The sequence below is a fragment of the Clavelina lepadiformis genome, chromosome 5 (assembly GCF_947623445.1).
Source record: "Clavelina lepadiformis chromosome 5, kaClaLepa1.1, whole genome shotgun sequence".
In the NCBI taxonomy this organism is placed as follows: domain Eukaryota; kingdom Metazoa; phylum Chordata; class Ascidiacea; order Aplousobranchia; family Clavelinidae; genus Clavelina; species Clavelina lepadiformis.
The window spans coordinates 23,010,249-23,030,270 of NC_135244.1; the positions used below are offsets into that span (position 1 = coordinate 23,010,249).

A 20,022-nucleotide genomic window follows, 5' to 3' on the forward strand; every position below is an offset into this window, starting at 1 on the left:
TTGACCTTTGATGCCCGGCAAGATGCTCATGCACGTTCAAGTTTTATCTCTTTACGCGAGTATTAACTTAATTGGGGAAAAATAGAATTGACAGAGAAGCAACAATATATTACCACGTTAAAGTGTTTTAATTATCGCGACTAACCATTTTATTTTAAAAGCACAAAATTCATTTTGAATTGGCAAGCTGCTAAGAAGAGTGAATGTTAAAGTTATGAGCTAACAAACATTCCTTGCGGTCGTGGAATGTCGTGGATTGTTGTTTTTTGATCGAATAGATTGTTGTGAATTGTCGCCTGCAGAAAGTTTATACCTGTGTTGTTATGTGCCACTGTACAATCCTCTCAACCACATAACTTTATTGACCATGTCCATGGGCCATTATTTATTCATATTGTATTGTTATCTGCAGACAGTTTTTGTACCTAAGCCTGGCCAGTCCATCTCCATTAATAACATCATATCCAGTGTTTACTTAATATTGTTCGTAAATTCACTTCAGTTGATGTTGACTTTATGCAATGACGTTTCATCATACAGGATACAAACATTGCTCGGAGATGGCCATCTGCTGTAAATTACAATCAACAAATTTTATTGATGGGTGGTAGGAAAAAATGGGATAGTACTCACTACAACTCTTTTGAGATGTTAGACTTGAACAATGGAAATCCAAAGTGGGATAGCAATTTGCCTTCTATGAGAGAAAAGCGATGGTCATTTGCATCAGCTTTACTGGATGGTAAGTTATTATGATGTCATAAAAATGTAAGTGCTAATATCAACAAAAACTATTTTTATTTTAAACCTTCCTTTGTGCGCACAATGGCGCATGCACATAATTCTTAATGTGATGACAATACTAGTTTTATGACATCATCATATCAAACAGTGATTGGCTTCTGACAAGTTGTATGCTGACATTGTATGATGCATGCTTTTGTTATTGACATGGTCCTATCTCTTCACTATAGAGGTTATCACTCAACAATTTAAATGCGCCTCCTAACGTCATTCCTTTAGCCACGATCCACCCTAAATCTGAGTTCATAATCATAGTTCTGTAAACACCGGTGTGTAATATTTAAATGAAGGTTACTATTTCGTCATAAGTAGATCATCAAGTAGAATTTCGAATACACAGGTATTCGAATCCAAATTGTGTGGTTTAACGAATCCTGGGATTCGAAAATCCTTTGTTACGTATGAGCCTACTTACGATTTTCTTCTTCCTGCAAGAACGAACAACATTCGCATGTACGTCACGACGTCACGCGCATGAACCAAAGGTGACAAAGGTGACGTGACCAAAAGTGACGTAGCATCCTTACATTGATTAATTATCATGGATTGGACGCATGGCCACGGCGTGATTGAACTTGCGTAACGTCAAGAAGGTTTTTTGCTAGCCCCAAGTTTTGTTATTGTTACTCGGGTACTGTCGTTACCTTTTCACTCGTAACAACTAACTATGCCACGTTACGTCAAGTTCACGTTTTGCCCAGACGCATAAAGGGAAAAAGATGTGACGTAGGCTACCGGTATGGAAATAGCCAATCATTGGGCAGACAACTAAAGCTATTATGCGGTAAAACATTAACCGCATTCCCGCCGACGCATTGTTTAAAAACAAGGCATTTATCATAGAACTTCGAGGCCATGCATGTAAACAACAAACATGTTCGTAGAATGAATTCAAGAACCAAAACTGTAGAAAGCATTTTTTGTTTTTATTTATTTTACGTTCAAGTCACAACTCCCAACCTTATGCTCAGAAGATATGTTGTAAGTGTATCACCAAGGAAACATAATTTTGCGTCATAATTTTGTAGAAACAAGAAGTATAGAAAGACATATGTTGAGTGTTTAGGACATTTATAGTTTTTAAACGAATGCGAATAACAAAGTTGATGTCTAGAAAAACACATTTTTATTACGACGACCATCGTTAAATTACTTGGGCAAATTGCCAAACTTGCGTTCATTCATTCGAAGCACTGTAGTATGCAAGCATTTTGCACGATAGAAATAGGTGCGGCGTATAAGCCCACTGCCACTTTTTAGGCTTGCATAAGTGGGCTTATAGGTTAGGGCTAAGTGCTGGGTTATTCAGGACTTAAGATTGTTTTAGTTGAATTAAATTGCATTTTGTTAACATTGTTGCAACTCACTAGATATGAAACGTTTAGATTCGAAATTCTAGATTTGCTATCTCTATTCTCGAAATCATTAGGATTCTACTTTGACCAACCCTAGTTAGGAGAATGGGTATTTTAGTTATTTAGCAATTACTTGTTAATTACTTGCAATTTAAGTTTAGGTTTCCATGTTATACATTTAAGTTAGATTAATAAGAAACTTTAAAAATAACTTCTAACATACGATTGTTCCCGATGAAAAAGTGAAAGCCATTTTAAATTTACGCCCATATTTAGACTCTTCCCCATTTATGACATCACAATAGCAAGGTAGACTTAAATTAGGCGACGATCCGTCACTGCTCTTGCCGCAGTCACTAAGCTTGTCTTTTTACGTTTTCTGATTGATTTGTTTTTTTTTTATTTTAATTTAAAATTTGTTCGATTTTGCCCGCATTTGAAATTGTTCATCGAGCTCAACCACTCACTAGTGTTGTGACGTAATCAACAAAGTGTTTGAAACAAAAAACACAGCACGTCACAATAAATATTCCGTTTAGACTTCATTAATGCAATATTTATGATGTCATAGTAAGATGTAACAAAAAGCTTCCTGCGTAAAAATTTACCTGATTATGTCTTGTAGGTCTTGTTTATTGTGCTGGTGGTGTTAATGACACTGGTCGTCTATCATCATGTGAAAGTTACAATCCTGAAGAGAGGAAATGGTCTTCGATAAGAAACATGAATAAAACGCGAATTTGCCATGCGTTGGTCAGTGCACGAGGTGAGTTTATTATTTTGATGTTTGAAGTAAACTTTTGTCAAAGTTGTCGAAGTAAATTGAGAGTTGCCAATCACCAATCGTTCGTTTCCACATTGATAAAACCATACCGGCACCTGGTAGGGGACCGCAGTATACGTGAAGCAGATACTCGCGTTCTTATTCGCATATTATACTTGATATCGTTCATTGTCACGTCACAGGTCCACTTTAAAACGCAATAAAGAGCACATGGTTTCTGTTTTCTTATTCTGAATGTGGAATTACTTTATACATCTTAGCGTTTTTAAACGATTTCAACTCGTTTCATGAGCTCACTTCTCTCTTCTGTTACAAATTCGGGTTCTCCAGAACACGAAACCCGGATTTTTCTGCCCATTTCTACGACTCGAAACTTGGGTTTTAAAATGTAAACATCCGGATTTTTGGATAAATCCAGGAAAACTTTAGTGTTCACAGCTTTTAAACAAGATGACGTCTTTGTATACTATTTATTCAATTTATTGTTAGGTATCAGGCGATTATTTCATCACAATAGCTGGTTTGCGCAGTATTTTTACTGGTAACCTGGGTATTAATTTGTATTGAGTCATAAGCAGGAAAACAAAGAAACTTTCTAAACTTGATTAACAAACAGAATATAACTTGGTACTTCAGACTTTTATTTACTTAACACGAGCTTTCGCAAGCTTGAGCTCGCATGATCAGGTGGACTACAAGTTATGAATTGCGCAATATGCAAACAAGTAATAACACACGGACACATACAGTGCATTCTCTCCAGGCCTTACACACAACATAAAAACATCATCAATTACACATTTAAAATGCATTTACTATACAAACTCACACATTCATACAATCAAAATGCGTTGATCGCGGAAGTTCTCTCACGTCATTAAGTATTTATGCTGAGGTTTACGCAAAGTTCATGACAAAGTTTGACAACCAAAATATTTATTGGAGTAAAAGAAAAGTGCCAAACTAATCGAATTAAGCAAAGCCGAATTAAACGAACTAGAAAACATGAAAATATTCACAACTCTGCTGAGATCGACATAAATGAAACAAATGAATTAAACGGAGACGAAATACACAAATTCCACTGTATTACAATATTGTTGATTTTACCTTTATATTGGGTTAGTTTTCACAAATATCCGTTTTCCTCAAATCCCAAAAATCCGGGTTTGTCACTTATACCCGGAACCCGGGCTTTGAAATTTCAACCCGAATTGGTAAAACTAGTTTTCTCTCGTTTAAAAGGTTAAAGAGTCAAAGCGAATTCAAGCGTTTGTCTGGATCTATTTTATGTGAGAACGAGTCGATAGTCCGATGGTATGGCACGTGACACGCGTCGCTGACTTAACTCGACTCACTTAAGCTTACTCAACTAAAAATGTTGATGCGTGTCACAAATAAAAGCGCAGAAACAAACGATGTGGTCTTTTGTGTCCAAGAGTTTATTCGATGCAAAACGCAGCTCAGAGAATAGAAGACCAAGACGCGGGTCACGTGTTAAATGTTCTTTGATATCAAATGACAGTCTGTGTGACATCACAGATATCGTGCTTCCCAACAATTTTTAAATTTCTATCTAAATCTAAATTAAAAAATCAGCAAAAGATAAAAGAAGCAACGAGAATTGGTCAAAGAAAATCTCACCACTGCGAAAGATTTGACTTTTCCTTCATAAAGTGCTGGAGCAATAATGCTCGAATATCAAGCACAAGTGACGTGTTTGATTGATTGATGGTTTATTTTGAAAGGTTTGCTTTATGCGCTTGGAGGATGGGATGGCAATGAAACAAACACAGCAGAATGTTATGATCCACAAAACAGAAAGTGGGAATATATTCCACCGATGAAAACCTGCAGATCTAAATTAGCTGCTGTTGTATTAAACAACGAAATATACGCGATAGGTGAGTCTTGCTGCAAGTGCAAATATCTTTCAAACGTTTAAGTAGATTTATGATTTGTCATGTTCTTTAAATGAATTAAATCAGGTGGATGTGCTGGTTCAAAGAATCTCTCTTCTGTTGAAAAATACAGCCTGGACAAGAGAACTTGGATTGATGTTCCATCTATGAATGAGAAAAGATTGGGAAGATCAGCTTGTGTAGTGGATGGCCTTATATGGGTGTTTGGAGGGTGAGTAATTATATGTATACATAATTATTTTACCTAACCATATTATTTTAAATTTATATTATATAATTTATATATTATAATATCATAAATTTACCTTTACTAAGAGCTTAATGTCTGATGCAGTGATTGCCAACCTGGGGTCCATGAACCACTGGACTAGATGAAGGTGAAGGTCATGATGAGTTTTGGGAAATCAATTAAAAACATTTCATTTCATTAATTTACTCAGTTGATTTAATGCTCCACCCATAGACACCTTAAATAGAAGGACTAGTAACTCGCACTCTCGGGTTACGGAACTTGGGTCCCAATCACAGATACTAGTGCGCCGTCACAGATTCTCAGGTGTGCCGCGAATCTTTTGAATTTTGGAAAAGAACTGTATAAATATTTAAAATAAGGCATGCAGACAAGCATATGTGACTTTAAAGCTTTCTAACTGCTTCAATAGCTGATAAATAAGCACATGTGACGATGAAACCAATTATAGGCTATGGCAATGCCGATAGAGTAGGGTAATTTTTTAAAGCAACTTTTCTTTTTTTTTATTTCATAATCGGAACAAAGTTTTTTCAGGGGTCTCTGTTAATAACACACAATGCCTAAGAAATGTAATGTATATGGTTGTCGAGGCAATTACAGGGAGGAACCGTACTCTAAAGTGGTATCATTTCCAACTGATGAAGTAGAACGAAACCGCTGGATTGATGCCATGCCAAATGAACGTTCTAGTTTGCTACAGCTTAAGCAGATCTATGCTTGTGCTAATCATTTTGACTGTAAATGGATTTCAGTTAAAGGTGGAAAAAGACCAAGCCAACCACCGTCCATTTTCCCTGGAGTTTTAAAGTCATGCTTAAAGCAGGTCTCCTCAGCACCCAGAACTAGGCCTAGAACTGCTTCAGCAGAGGCGAGAGCTGAAAAGGAACGATTCCGTACTGAAGGCCTGGATAAGATAGCTGACTTTTCTTCTTTTTGTAATGAAATCAAGCAGCATTTCTCAAAGGATCATCTTTTTTTTTGTGATAGTGATGACATTTACATTTCTAAAACTGATGCAAAAGGACGTTCTGTTATTCAATTTCTTCATTTTCAACGCGTTCAATCGTCATTTGGATTTTTACATCTTAAATGTGTTGAGAAAAATGGAAAGGACATACCTAAAACATATTTTTTCAAAGCTGGTTGTCTGCAAAAGAATAGCCTTCTTAGTAAGTGGTCACAGTTAGACAAAATTCTGTCATGCATTACTGAGTATGAGTTCAAAGATACAGACTATCTAAAAAGTGCTGTAGAGGAATTGAATAGCATGAGCTGTTCTGATTCGCCTCATTTCCAGTTTATTTATGCTCAGTTACAGTTACTGCTCACTCCTCCAGAAGGTCGACGTTTTGACAAAAATCTTTATATTCTTGCTGCCGAACTTCATAACATTTCTCCAGCTGCATATAAAATGGTACGAAAGTCCGGTTCAATTGTTTTACCGAGAGTGGAACTGTTGAAAAAACTACTCTCCTGTAGTTTCCATGATGAAAACTTAGAGCAACTTTTCCAAAAGCTTCAACCTCAGCAGTGTCTCGTCAACATTCTTTTTGATGAAGTAAAGCTCACAGAAACACTTAGGTACTCAGGTGGTCGTGTTGTTGGTTATGCGCAAAATGGTTCTGGTGATACCGAAGTTCTTGCAACACATGCTTTGGTGATTGAAGTTGTCTGCCATTTTGGTGGCCCTAGATATATACTACGCATTTACCCTGTTGCAAAACTTAATTCAGATCAACTCAAGAAAATTCTATTGGAAGCTCTAGTAGCGGTAAAAAATGCTGGTGGTAGTATAATTTCTTGTGTAGGTGATAATTGCAATACAAATGTTGCAGTTTATGGTAAATTACATGGCCCTGGTAAAGTCTTTATTGACGCTATAAATTCTTATGCTTTCCTTGTTTTTGACTACGTTCATTCTTTTAAAAATATAAGAAATAACTGGATAACGGTGCATGATAAGGAACTTTCTTTCACAAAAGATGGAAACACATATATTGCACGATGGAAGGACATAGAAGCACTGTACAATGAAGACCGGAAAAACAGCATCCGTCTTACCAAGATCACATACACAGCTGTGTACCCAAAATCTTTGCAGAGACAAAGCGTGCCTTTTGTATGCCAGATCTTCAATGACAAGACAGTTGCTGCTCTTTCAGCTCTAAAGGATAAACTTGGCATTAACGAGGGCACCATCATTTTTGTCAAACTCATCACTGATTGGTTTCACATGATGAATGTGAAAGATCGATATTCTGGTATTAACATGCGTGATGAGTGTCGTCAACCATGGACCAAGAACTGCACTAGTTTCAAGAAACTTAATGAAACTTGTGACATTATATCCTCTTGTGCATGGTCAGGTGGTCGAGGTCGGACGCAGAAGCTTACTAATCAAACTGCAGAAGCATTTGTAGTGTCTACAAGAGCCAACATCGAAGCCGCAGAGTTGCTACTGACTCAGCACAACTTCATCTACGTTCTACCTGGTGTGTTTGCTGATGAGGCCCTTGAAAAGTTCTTTGGTCAAGCCAGACAACGCAGTGGAGGTAATTTCTATATTGACATTATAGATATCAAGGCAGCTGCAAAAACCAAAAATCTCCATGCACTTTTAAAATATGAGTCAACTCCGTGCGAGTCTCATGATGTGCCTTGCACCTCTAACATTTGCATTGATGATGATCAATTTGACATCACCATTGCTGACACTGAAGACCTAGTGCAATCTAATGACAGTGTCAAGCATAAATGTATTTTTCTAGCTGGATATTTGGAACACAAATATCCAGCTAATATCTTGTGTATCGAAACTGAAAATGATGACGACCATCGGATTAATTCGGAGTTTCTCACAAACTTAAATAGAGGTGGACTAACTGTACCTCTACTCTCAACAGTACATTTTGTACACTCAGCCTATAAACTGTTTGGTAAGTGCAACTTGCATTGCTGCCGAGCTCATCTCAGCCATGCTTTGCGTCGTATTGATAGTCCAATGGTTGTAATTCAAGGAGCATGTCTTACTTTATCAAACATTCTTTTGAAAGCATTTGTGCTTGACAACAGTGACAAAGAAAGACAACTCGGCTGTTTGAGAAGAAAAGAAAAACTCTCTACTAAAAACTGAACAAGTATCTTTAGTATGCCAACAAGTATTTTGATTACTCATTTCTACAAATTTCATTGTTGTTTGTTGTTGTTTTTCATAGTTGTTTCACAAATTTCATTGTTGTTTGTTGTTGTTTTTCATTGTTGTTTCACAAATTTCATTGTTCGTGTTGAAATATTCAGGCTAAACTGTCCATGAATACATTTTAATTCAGTCACAGGGGAACATACTGTGTGTTTCAGTTGTTTAAGTGGGAAAATATGCAATATTTTGAGTGATTTTGGACTATTTTTTCGTGATTTGACCTTTAGATGACCTTTAGATGACCTTCAGATGACCTTGTAGAAGGTTAAAAGTATGAAAAAGTAATTCCTCACCCTTCAAAACCCCCCAAGAGACACCAGAATGAAGGTTTTACCATGTATTTGACACAAATTATGATGGGACCCAAGTTCCAACTTGGGACCCAAGTTCCAGATACCGAGCATAGAAGTTACCAGTCCTTCTATTTAAGGTGTCTATGCTTGAAACAGAAAACGCTTAAAACAGGTTCGAGCTCGTGCTCGTCTCATCCCTGAAATAATGTAAAAAAATCGACATAAAACTAAAATACCCCGAATAAGAATTCTGAATAATAGTTGTTTTGTTTTATTCCGTAAAACTGATGATGATATTTCGTAATGACGTTCTTAGGCATGATGACAGCAGGCTTGCTCTACTACGACTTCAGCAAAGGATCCTTTGATGACAATTTCAACCAACTTCTTCATGAGATAGGTGAGTTTATCTTTCATATTTTACTCTTGTTTCTCAGATATTTGCTCAATTCAAAATAGCAGCTTCTTGCAAATTTATTAATTTAATTTTAATTTATTAAGTGAGAGTTGTAAACGGGCCTTATATTGTTATCCCAAACTCGGCTCAAATCCGAAAATTTATTTGAAGCCCCAATTAAGCCCGACAGTTAATTTTACTAAAAGAACCAAAGTCATCTTTTTATGTCACTCTTTGACATTTATCCTTTTCCAAGCACACGAATGTGCATGTGGGCAGACGGTCAAAAACCTCCCGAAGTGAACAAAGCTCAACTCAGAAAAGGATAAAAGTCAAAGTTTGGCATCAAAAGTTGACTTTGGTTCTCTGCACTACGGAGAAAGTGAATTTACGACGAAAATGTGGCAGAGTGTGAGTATGAATTCGAGCTCGAATCTGGCTCGAAATTGGTTTCAAACTTAAGCCCGAACCCGATCTAAGAATCCCGGTCCGACTTACAAATCTGGTTTGAGTTGATAATAATCTGGGTCCGTAGATGTTGATAATTGCAGAATAATAATATTTGTGCATGTGGATATTATTATTTGATGATGACAGGAAGACTGCTTCAATCAGTATATACTTCGAAATATTCTTTAACGACTTTGGTTAGGATTTGTTTTAATTTTGTTTTGTTTTAGAATCCATTGCTGGTATCGAAATGACAAGAAAAGTGGAAACTAAACTTCATAAAATGAAAATTACAGAAGCTCCTGGTAATAAGTTATTTTTAACCTGGTGACTAAATTATTAAATTAATACTTCTGGTTATAACTAAAACTCAAAACTCATGTATTTCAAGTTTACACCGAATAAATAAAACAATTAAACGAACAATTAAACTCTTAATTGACACTGAATATGTAGAAGTTCAAGTTTGTGAATATTTCCGTTCGTGCACGTCACAGTAGAAGAATGGTAAACAAAAATATAAACTTGATGTAATTATTATTAAGGATTCGCCGATGACGTAATAATTGAACTAAAAGCAACGGGAGTTATATCAGAATTTGCACTGAATCAATGAAAGTCTGAATTTTACTTCTCATCCAGACAAAAAAGATCGGTTCTTAATTTTGAATTACTAAGATTCAATTTCGTTATTTCCATTATTTATTTTTCGCAAAAAGTCTAAACAGTGTATGCAGAACCTTAATATCTCAACAGACAGACTGAGTTACGGTCACAGATGGCGACAGGCTACGAAACGACACACATACATGCTTAAAAAAAATTTCCTTTTATCTTCTTTCTAAGATCTAATATCTCTCTAATTTTATTGTCAAGCATTTGACCAATTTGTTTATAAAGAAAGCTGTATATTGTTATTAGATGATGACAGGATGACAACTTCAATCCGTATATGCCTGAAAATATTCTTTAACTACGTTGGTTAAAATTTGTTTTCTTTTTTGTTTTGTTTCAGAATCCATTGCTGGTATCGAAATGACAAGAAAAGTGGAAACTAAACTTCTTAAAATGAAAATTGCAGAAGCTCCTGGTAATAAGTTATTTTTAACCTGGTGACTACATTTTTAAGTTAATACTTCTGTTAACAAATAAATAACTAAAACTCAAACTGATTCACCAACAAATAGAAACAAAATCCTTTATCACTTGTGACTAAATTTCATTGATACCTCAAGTCAAAGGTGAATATTTGCTCTACATCTTAATTGCTGTCCCCAGAGAGTAAAGTCTAAATCATCATGTGCCAAACTTTTCGATCAAGATAACAAAGTTCGACAAAAATCGACTAAACTACTTCCAGATTTTTTTCTAAAACAGTTTAATGCAGATTGTTAGTTTAGGCTGCATTAGTTTTCATTAAAAACATTTCTATCAAACTCTTTGTTTGCTTTTTTGTTCATCTAAATTGATTTATTTCGGTTTCCTTCCAACTTCAACCACTACACAGATGCTGGTTGTTGTTTAATAGATTGTTAACTTTGTGCAAGGTTTTTGTTTAACTTTGTTATGAATCAGGAATAAAGAATCAATCAAGAATCTATAAAAGGAAATGTGCTGTTTAATCTCACTCCTTCTTGTCAAGCGTTATGTTGATGACGCAATAAAGAACATTTGATTTGATGTAAATATCGCTTTGATTAAAATGATTTCATAAAATATATCTTTCCGACCCATGTTCTGCAAATTCATTTTCCTATAGACCTCTGTGTTAAGCGCACTCATGCTGCAAAGGTGGAAACTACAAGGAGATATTTTAATCAATGAAAACTCCAACCGTGGTTGCACGATTTGGTCACAATCAATGCTATCACGTCACTATTGAGCACATATTGACCGCGTCTTTGACACTGATAATGACAAGAAGTAAAAAGACACCTATCTTACACATTACTTCGAGTCAATCAAATTCGAGTTCTTGTCTTGGTGACAGCCGAGTTAATGAGCTTTCAGTGTTTGCTGTAATTTCTTTTCCAGGTCAGTCTGATGAGATACTTATCATTGGTGGTGAGGTTTGTCGACGAAGTATTGTCAAGTTCAACACCAAGACAAAACAGTGGAGTGACATGCCGGTATGTTTGCGTTTTAAATGCTTTGGTTTACAACAAGCGAAGTCTTTATACTGTCATAGACATACGTCTTTTTGACGCAGCATTCACAAACAAGTTAAAAGCCAACAATGTTCATCTGTTTGGTCATCAACAATTCTAACCTTAGAATAAGTCGCGTCTTTTTGTCAAAAACTCTTTGCACAGACAGAAGTCCCCTATAAGACATTAGATTAAAATAAATCGGTATTCCAGGGATGAATTAATGAAGTGTGAAATAAATGTTGTCTCAATTATTTGCGGTTGTAAAACAAAGCAGTCAATTTCACAACCGATTAAAAACTTTGAAAAGTTGTGAGAATTGTCGAATTTGAAAGCAAAGGTTCAAAATGAAACGACTGTGTGGAGGCAAACCCATATTGCTGTTTGCAGTAGATCCATTGACCCCCACATGCCACCCAGCCATTTCCACTTTAAACTTTACGTTTTGTTGCGTGTTTGATTCTATCGCTGCATCAAGACATGATTTCGCCATTTTATTATCGTCACCATTTCATTTATTACTAGGTCACCTATGTCCAATCGAAATAGCTTAATGGGTCCAAAAATTATGTCACTAGTTCAATTAGGGTGGCACATTGCCAACATTAAATAACTTACACTTCTAACCATAAAAACACAGTACTAATAACACGCACAATAACGGACGTTATGACGCTCAAACAATTTGTACAGGAATGAAATACCAATCAACGGCACACTTTCATACATATTTCATACAAATACACTTCACAAATAATTAATAGAAGGATACCAACACCAGGGCCGCACATAACTTTCGGGTTGGATATAGCTGTACTAGGTGGCTCTTTCAATGCAAATTTTAATTGCTTCTGAGTGTGTTGAATGAATGCTGGTTTGTTTCCCTTTGAAATGAATTGATTTGAAATGAGCAATGATGTTATGATGTCATACACATATTGATTATTGCCACAGTATTGTGACTTTTGAAAATGAGTTGAAAGCATAATTTGTTTTATCGTGTGGTCATGACTCAGAGTGACTCCACAAAATATTACTATTCTTTTCGTCAGTAACAATTGGCTCGGGCAGATTTTCTCTCATAACTAAAAAATAAGATAAACTTTTATTCAAGAGATGAACAGATGAAGTTCGAAAAACATTCCTTGCGGTCGTGGAATGCCGTAGATTGTTGTTTCGTGATCGAATCGATTGTTATGAATTGTCGCCTGCAGAAAGTTAATACCTGTGTTGTTACGTGCCACTGTACAATCCTCTCAACCACATAACTTTATTGACAACGTCCATGGGCCATGATTTATTCATATTGTATTGTTACCTGCAGATAGTTTTCAGGCCTACGTCTGGCCAGGCGATCTCCATTAATAACACCATATCCAGTATTTAATTGATATTCTTAGTGAATTCACTTCAGTTAATGTTGAATTTAAACAATGATGATTCATCATACAGGATACAAACATTGCTCGGATAAGGCTATCTGCTGTAAATTACAATCATCAAATTTTATTGATGGGTGGTGCTAAAGGATTGGGTTGTCCTTACTACAACTCTGTTGAGATGTTGGACTTGAATGACGAGAATGCAAAGTGGGTTAGCAAATTGCCTTCTATGAGAGAAAAGCGATGTTTATTTGCATCAACTTTATTGAATGGTAAGTTATTATGATGGCATAATAATACAAGTGCTAATATCTATGCAGACTATATTTATTATAAATCTTCTTATTTGCGTCATAATGGCGCAACTTCATTCCGTTAGCCACCATCCACCCTTAATCTGCTTGGCGTAGTTTTACAAAATTTAACTGAAATATGTAATTATCATGCAAGTTACAGACAGTAAAGGTAGTCGTGATGACTGTTAGACCACGCAGGGCTGACACTTTAGGTTTTCGACACTAACATCAGCGTAGTTGTAACTACATCGTTCGATTTAACATTGGTGGTTGATGCAGCAGAATCCAGCAACGTTGCGTTTTCAAGTAATAAGGACCAGACGATTGCATCGATATGTTTGTTTTCATAATCATAGGTTTTAGTTCATAATCGTAATTCTGTAATTAACATTAGGTTATGCAATTTTGAAATAGGAATAAATATTTTGCCACAAGTACTGTAGATCACACATCCCGTTGTTAAAGATAGGCGGTTTAGTTAGGACGGTGCTTCTAAATCCCTGCATTGAGCGACCATGTTTGATGTAGATGTACCACGATAGCGCATGATTTGGAAGTCGTGTTTCATGGGTTAGAATTATTTTAACGATTATTATAGCTTGAAGCATAATATACGTTACGTAAAATTGAAATGTGACGGCATTTGCTTTACCTTAATTTCTTTTTTTTGTAGTTTAATGATTACGTAACAATTGAAAGTGTCACACGCAGTAATCGTTGGACACTTGCCAACTAAAAAGCGAAGTAATTTGTGGGAAATACTGCAAAGAAATAATAGCATGTTGTCAAAGACACGATGTAGTTCACAAAATGTGTGACTGCTGCTGCTGCTGATAAGACACTTTTATCTTTGTTGTCTTATGTATTGCCATATCGCACATTTTGGTTGTTTTCCAGCCGTTTTAGTGGCTTGGCTTGTTACTGTTACGTTTGCAACTACCTAGTTCCCTGCGGCATCACAAACTTTTTTTTTCACAATATTTGACAGAAAATAAAACGAATGAGAAATTAAAATACCAACAAACCAAGCACAGAAGTTCTTGAATTAAACAAGCCCAGAAAATCAAGGATATTATGTGACGTTTTGAAAATATTTGGCGATTACAAATTGCTTAAACATACACGGCGTCTCAAAATTGCAGTTAGAAAACGAAAAGTTTTATGCTACATGTGATCGTAACGACTAGATTTGTGTTTTCATGCAATTTGTGATAAGATTTATAAGCAATGATAATAGTTTACTTAAGAAATGTTAAACGCAGTGGTTTAAATTATTATTGTGGTAAGGTGGGTTGCTAAGATGTTTCACGTCTAAATTTAGAAAAGGTTGAGAAGTACAAGGTTAAAAGTAGGGATAGCCAAACAACTAAAGCTAAAGCTTGTTTAAAAACAAAAACATTTACCATAGAACTTCGAGGCCGTCCATGCAACCAAAAAACATGTTCGTAGAATGAATTCAAGAACCAAAACTGTAGAAAGCATCATTTATTTTTATTCATTCCACGTTCAAGTCACAACTCCCAACCTTATGCTGAGAAGACATGTTATAAGTGTATCATCAAGTAAACATAATTTTGCGTCATAATTTTACAGTGTAGAAACAAGAAGTATAGAAAGACATATGCTGATTGTTCAGAACATTTATAGTTTTTAAACGAATGCGAATAACAAAGTTGATGTCTAGAAAAAACACATTTTAGTTACGACAATTGTCACTAAATGGCTTGGGCAAATATTGCCAAACTTGCGTCCATTCATTCGAAGCACTGTAGTATGTAAGAATGTTGAACGGTAGAAATAGGTGCGGCGTATAAGCCCACTGCTGCTTTTTGGGCTTACATAAGTGAGCTTACATATGTTTAGAACTTTTGGGGCTTTTAAACAACAAAGTTAAAAAATCTGCTGTTAAGAGCTGGGTTATTCAGGACTTAAAATTGTTTTAGTTGAATTAAATTACATTTTGTTAACATTGTTGTAACTCACTAGATATGAAACGTTTAGATTCGAAACTCTAGATTTTCTATCTCTATTCTTGAAATCATTTGGATTCTACTTTGACCAAATCTGGTTAAGAGAATGAAAATCATAGTTATTTAGAAATTACTTGAGGATAGACTTAGGTTTCTATTTTATACATTTAAGTTAGATTAGCAGGAAACTTTAAAAGTAACTTCTAACATACGATTATTTCCGATGAAACAGTGAACGCCATTTTAAATTTACGCCCAGCATTAGTCTCTTCCCCATTTATGACATCACACTTGCAAGGCAGATTTAGCAATTACTTGAGGACGGATTTAGGTTTTTGTGTTATACATTTAAGTTAGAATAACTTGCTTGTCTTTTTACATTTTCTGATTGATTTGTGTTTTTATTCCATTTTAAAATTTGTGTGATTTTGCCTGTATTTGGAATTGTTCACCAGGACCACTGAACAGGAGCAAGCTTACTTAAATACTTTGCCCAAGGAGATTACCATGATAGGATAGCGCCATCGAGTGTCGAACCCAGCTCGCATCTTGCGAGTCTGTGCTTTAACCACTCGTTGTGAAGTAATCAACAAAGTGTTTGAAACAAAAAACACAGCTCGTCACAATAAGCTCCGTTTTGACTTTGTTGATCCAATAACTATGAAGTCACAGAAAGATATAACAAAAATCTTCTATAAATATACACATGATTATGTCTTGTAGGCCTTGTTTACTGTGCTGGTGGTTCTAATGGCACTGGTTGTCCTCTATCATCATGTGAAAGTTACAATCCTGTTAAGAAGAAATAGTCTTCGATAAGAAACATGAATAAAAAGCGGTACTTTCATGCGTCGGTCAGTGCACGAGGTGAGTTTATTATTTTGATGTGTGAAGTAAACTTTTGTCAAAGTTGTCGAAGTAAACTAAGAGATGCCAATCACCAATCGTTCGTTTCCACATTGACAAAATCATACCCTGCACCTGATAGGGGACCGCAGTATACGTGAAGCAGATATTCGCGTTCTTATTCGCATATTTAACTTGATATCGTTTATTGTTACGTCACATGTCCGCTTTAAAACGCAATAAGTTGCACATCGTTGCTGTTTTCTAATTCTCATTCGTGTTCATGTCTTTGTTGTAACTCCTTGATATGCGTTCTTACGAGCACATGGTCCTCAGAGGAATCCAGACACTTAGATATACTCCTAAAAGTTTAACTAAACATAGCTACTTGGCGTTCATCATCACCATCAAATAGTTTGGTGGCAATAACACTTTTTACTTCTTAGCGCTTTTAAACGAGTTCAACTCGTTTCATGAGCGCACTTCTCTGTAGTGTTTCCAAACCGGGTTTCCTCGAACCCGAAACACTGGTTTTTCTGACCTTTTCTACGACTCAAAACCTGGGTTTTAAAATGTAAACATCCGGCTTTTCGAAGAATCCAGGAAAACTTTGGTGTTCACAATTTTCAAACAAAATGGCGTCGCTATATTCTATTTACGCATTTTATTGTTTTGTATTAGGCGATTATTTCATCACAATAGTTAGTTTGCGCAATATTTTTACTGGCAACCTGGGTATTAGTTTGCATTGAGTCATAAGCAGGAAAGTAAAGAAATTTTGTAAACTTGATTAACAAGCAGAATATAACTTGCTTCAGACCTTTTATTTACTTAACACGAGCTTTCGCAATCTTGAGCTCGCATAATCAGGTAGACTATAAATTATGAATTGCAAAATATGCAAACAAGTAATAACACACGGGCACACACAGTGCATTCTCTCCAGGGCTCACACACAACATAAGAAAAACATCAACTAAAAATTCAAAATGCACTTACTGTACAAGCTCACACATTGATCGTTGGGTATTTATGCTGAGGTTTACGCAAAGTTCATTACAAAATCTGACAACCAAAATGTTTCTTGTAAAAGAAAATTGTCGAACTAATCGAATTACGTAAAGTCGAATTACATTAACTAGAAACATGAAAATATTCATAATTCTGCTGGGATCGACAAAAATATGAAGAATTAAACGGAAACGAATTGCGCAAATCCTACTGTATTACAATAATGTTGATTTTATCTTAATAATGAGTTAGTTTTCACAAAAACATCTGTTTTTTCAAAATCCCAAAATAACGGGTTTGTCACTTAAACCCGGAAACAGGGTGTTGAAATTTCGTCACGAATTGCAAACACTATTTTTCTCTGGTTTAAAAAGTAAAATTATGAAAGCAAGTTTCGGGTCTGTTTGGTGAACTCGTATAAGTGACGTGGGTTGGCGAGCTTGCAAACGGGTTGAGACAATTTAGGCAAATATCACAAAATGCCAATGAATTGATTGATATCTGTGGAAACGGGCAATTCAAGCATAGGCTTACTTGAGATAGTATCTTCAAAAGATTTAAATAAGTTGCCCTGACCCAGCAGCCTTGATATCGCATTGCGGGAACTCATTAGTGCGTAATAGGTCGTTGTTCTATGAATTGACATTCTTGGGAAAAGACTTTGCTGTTTAGAATATTATTTTACGTGAGTTCCAGTCTATTTCTTTCTTTGAAAGACACAAGGCTAATCAATCAATCAAGGCTAATCAAGAAAAAGCTAAAAAGGCCTACTTAAAATAAACATTTTGCTGGTAATGTGAAAAGTGACGTGTTTGATTGATTCATGGTTAATATTGAAAGGTTTGCTTTATGCGCTTGGGGGATGGAATGATAATAACAATGCAACAAAGACAGCAGAACGTTATGATCCACGAAACGGAAAGTGGGAAAATATTCCACCGATGAAAACTCGCAGATCTGGATTAACTGCTGTTGTATTAAACAACGAAATATACGCGATAGGTGAGTCTTACTGCAAGTGCAAATATCTTTCAAATTTTTTATAATATTTATGACTTTTCATGTTCTTTAAATCAATTAAATCAGGTGGAAAGGACGGTTCAAATCGTCTCTCTTCTGTTGAAAAATACAACCTGGACACGAAAGCTTGGATTGATGTTCCATCTATGAATGAGGAAAGATGTGGTGGATCAGCTTATGTAGCGGATGGTCTTATATGGGTGTTTGGAGGGTGAGTAATTATAAGTATACATAAATATTATACATAACCACATTATTTTAATTTTATATCATTTAGTTTATATATTATAATATAAATTTACCTTTATTAAGAGCTTAATGTCTGATGCTGTGATTGCCTACCAACGGTCCTTGAACCACTAGACCAGATGAAGGTGAAGGTCATGATGAGTTTTGGGAAAAGAATTAAAAACATTTCATTTCATTAATTTATTCAGTTAAGCTGTGGCTCCACCTGTGTCAATTTTATTGACAATTTGAAATTGTCACTTCCAGTGGTAATTTTCTCAGTAACAATTTTTACTGTAAATTACTACTGGTGGAGCCGCTCAATTTCCTCTGTTTTTAAATGCGGCTCCAACAGTGATATTTTGAGGTAAAATATCATCACTGAAATAATTATCACATAAAGTGATAACTAAAATTGTCAATTGTTAGCTCATAATGAGATTGATTTTATAAAAGTTTGTAACAGCACTCCAGCATACAGAATAGATCATTCGTAGTTACAGACATGGAGAGTGACAGTTCTTCAAGCAGCGAGGAAGAATGCTTAGCGATAATAGCCGTTGCTCTGACATACAGACAAAGAAAGCACAGAGTGTGGGTTACAAACGCATTTAAGAAAAAGATATCTGCAGCTACAAGCTTATTGAACAACTCGCTATTAGAGATAGAGAAATGTACTTTGGGTATACGAGAATGACCTCTAGTCGTTTGAAGCACTTTCTTTGCTTGGTTGTCCCTCAAATAACAAAACAGGTTACAAACTACAGAAAACCTATTCCAACTGAACAAAGACTTTCTCTGACATTTCGTCATCTAGCTGCTGGTGGGTCTAACAAGTCTTTGAGCTTGCAGTATAGAATTGGCCGTCAAACTATATCCACAATCATTCAGGAGACTTACAAGGTCTATTACAACGTTCTAGCCCCCACTTATGCAAATATACCATTACCTGGAGATTGGCTAACTATCTCAAAACAGTTTAAAGAGAAGCGGAACTTGCCACTCACTAAAATTATCACTGGGAAAACTAATTTTGATAAACTATTACCGAAATTATCACTATAAATATCGCTAAATTTGAAAATTTACGTCATCACCAGCTGCTCCATCACTAACAATTTTAAATTGTAACTCAGTGATCATTTTCAGTGGACATTTTATCACTTCCGATATTAATTTGAAAAATTGTCAGGGATCAGTACGTACCATTACCAGTACAAAATTGGGTTTAGTGTGGGTTTAAAATGCGTTTAAGAAAATACTGTAGACCACCAAGTACCAACACAAAATTTTAAATCTTTACCGAAAAATGTAGTGATAATTTTTTATTGCTACTTGTGGAGCCATAGCTTTATAGTGGCAATTGCAGGCCTAGGACATGTTTTAATTAGTCATAAAGCCAATGGTGTTAATTTTTTTTTTGGTCATTATGATATCATAGAGCAAAAGAATTACAACATCTTATCTTGCCAAATTCAATCTTCACATAACAAGCGAAAGGGTTTTTACCTTGCAGACGTAGCTTGTGACTATCTGATTGTGAGTGGTTAGGCAGTCTGCTATGATTCGGCAGAAGATTTGCTGCAGTAGCTTATAACCAAGTTGGTTCCTAACTTAATCTCAACCCCAAAATAATTCAAATTACGCGATAAGAATCGTTTTTGA

General features: G+C 35.6%; 2 protein-coding genes and 1 long non-coding RNA gene across 3 annotated transcripts in view; all 3 read left to right on the forward strand.

Annotated features, from left to right (window-relative positions):
• LOC143458848 (kelch-like protein 36) overlaps positions 1-20,022 on the forward strand; it is a 30,004-nt gene that overhangs the window by 8,746 nt on the left and 1,236 nt on the right. Inside the window, exons 9-12 of the mRNA XM_076955726.1 lie at positions 541-742; positions 2,785-2,925; positions 4,692-4,847; positions 4,932-5,076. Coding sequence (XP_076811841.1) covers positions 541-742; positions 2,785-2,925; positions 4,692-4,847; positions 4,932-5,076 — 644 coding nt within the window. The remainder of the gene's footprint in view (positions 1-540; positions 743-2,784; positions 2,926-4,691; positions 4,848-4,931; positions 5,077-20,022) is intronic.
• LOC143458726 (uncharacterized) lies at positions 8,914-10,573 on the forward strand. Its single transcript, XR_013117698.1, has 3 exons — positions 8,914-9,010; positions 9,688-9,762; positions 10,473-10,573. It is a non-coding gene; the product is annotated as an uncharacterized LOC143458726 (long non-coding RNA).
• LOC143458849 (kelch domain-containing protein 8B-like) lies at positions 11,515-18,070 on the forward strand. Its single transcript, XM_076955727.1, has 4 exons — positions 11,515-11,586; positions 13,057-13,258; positions 15,976-16,119; positions 17,950-18,070. The coding sequence occupies exons 1-3, from the start codon at positions 11,581-11,583 to the stop codon at positions 16,059-16,061; spliced, it is 294 nt and encodes a 97-aa protein (XP_076811842.1). The 5' UTR covers positions 11,515-11,580; the 3' UTR covers positions 16,062-16,119; positions 17,950-18,070.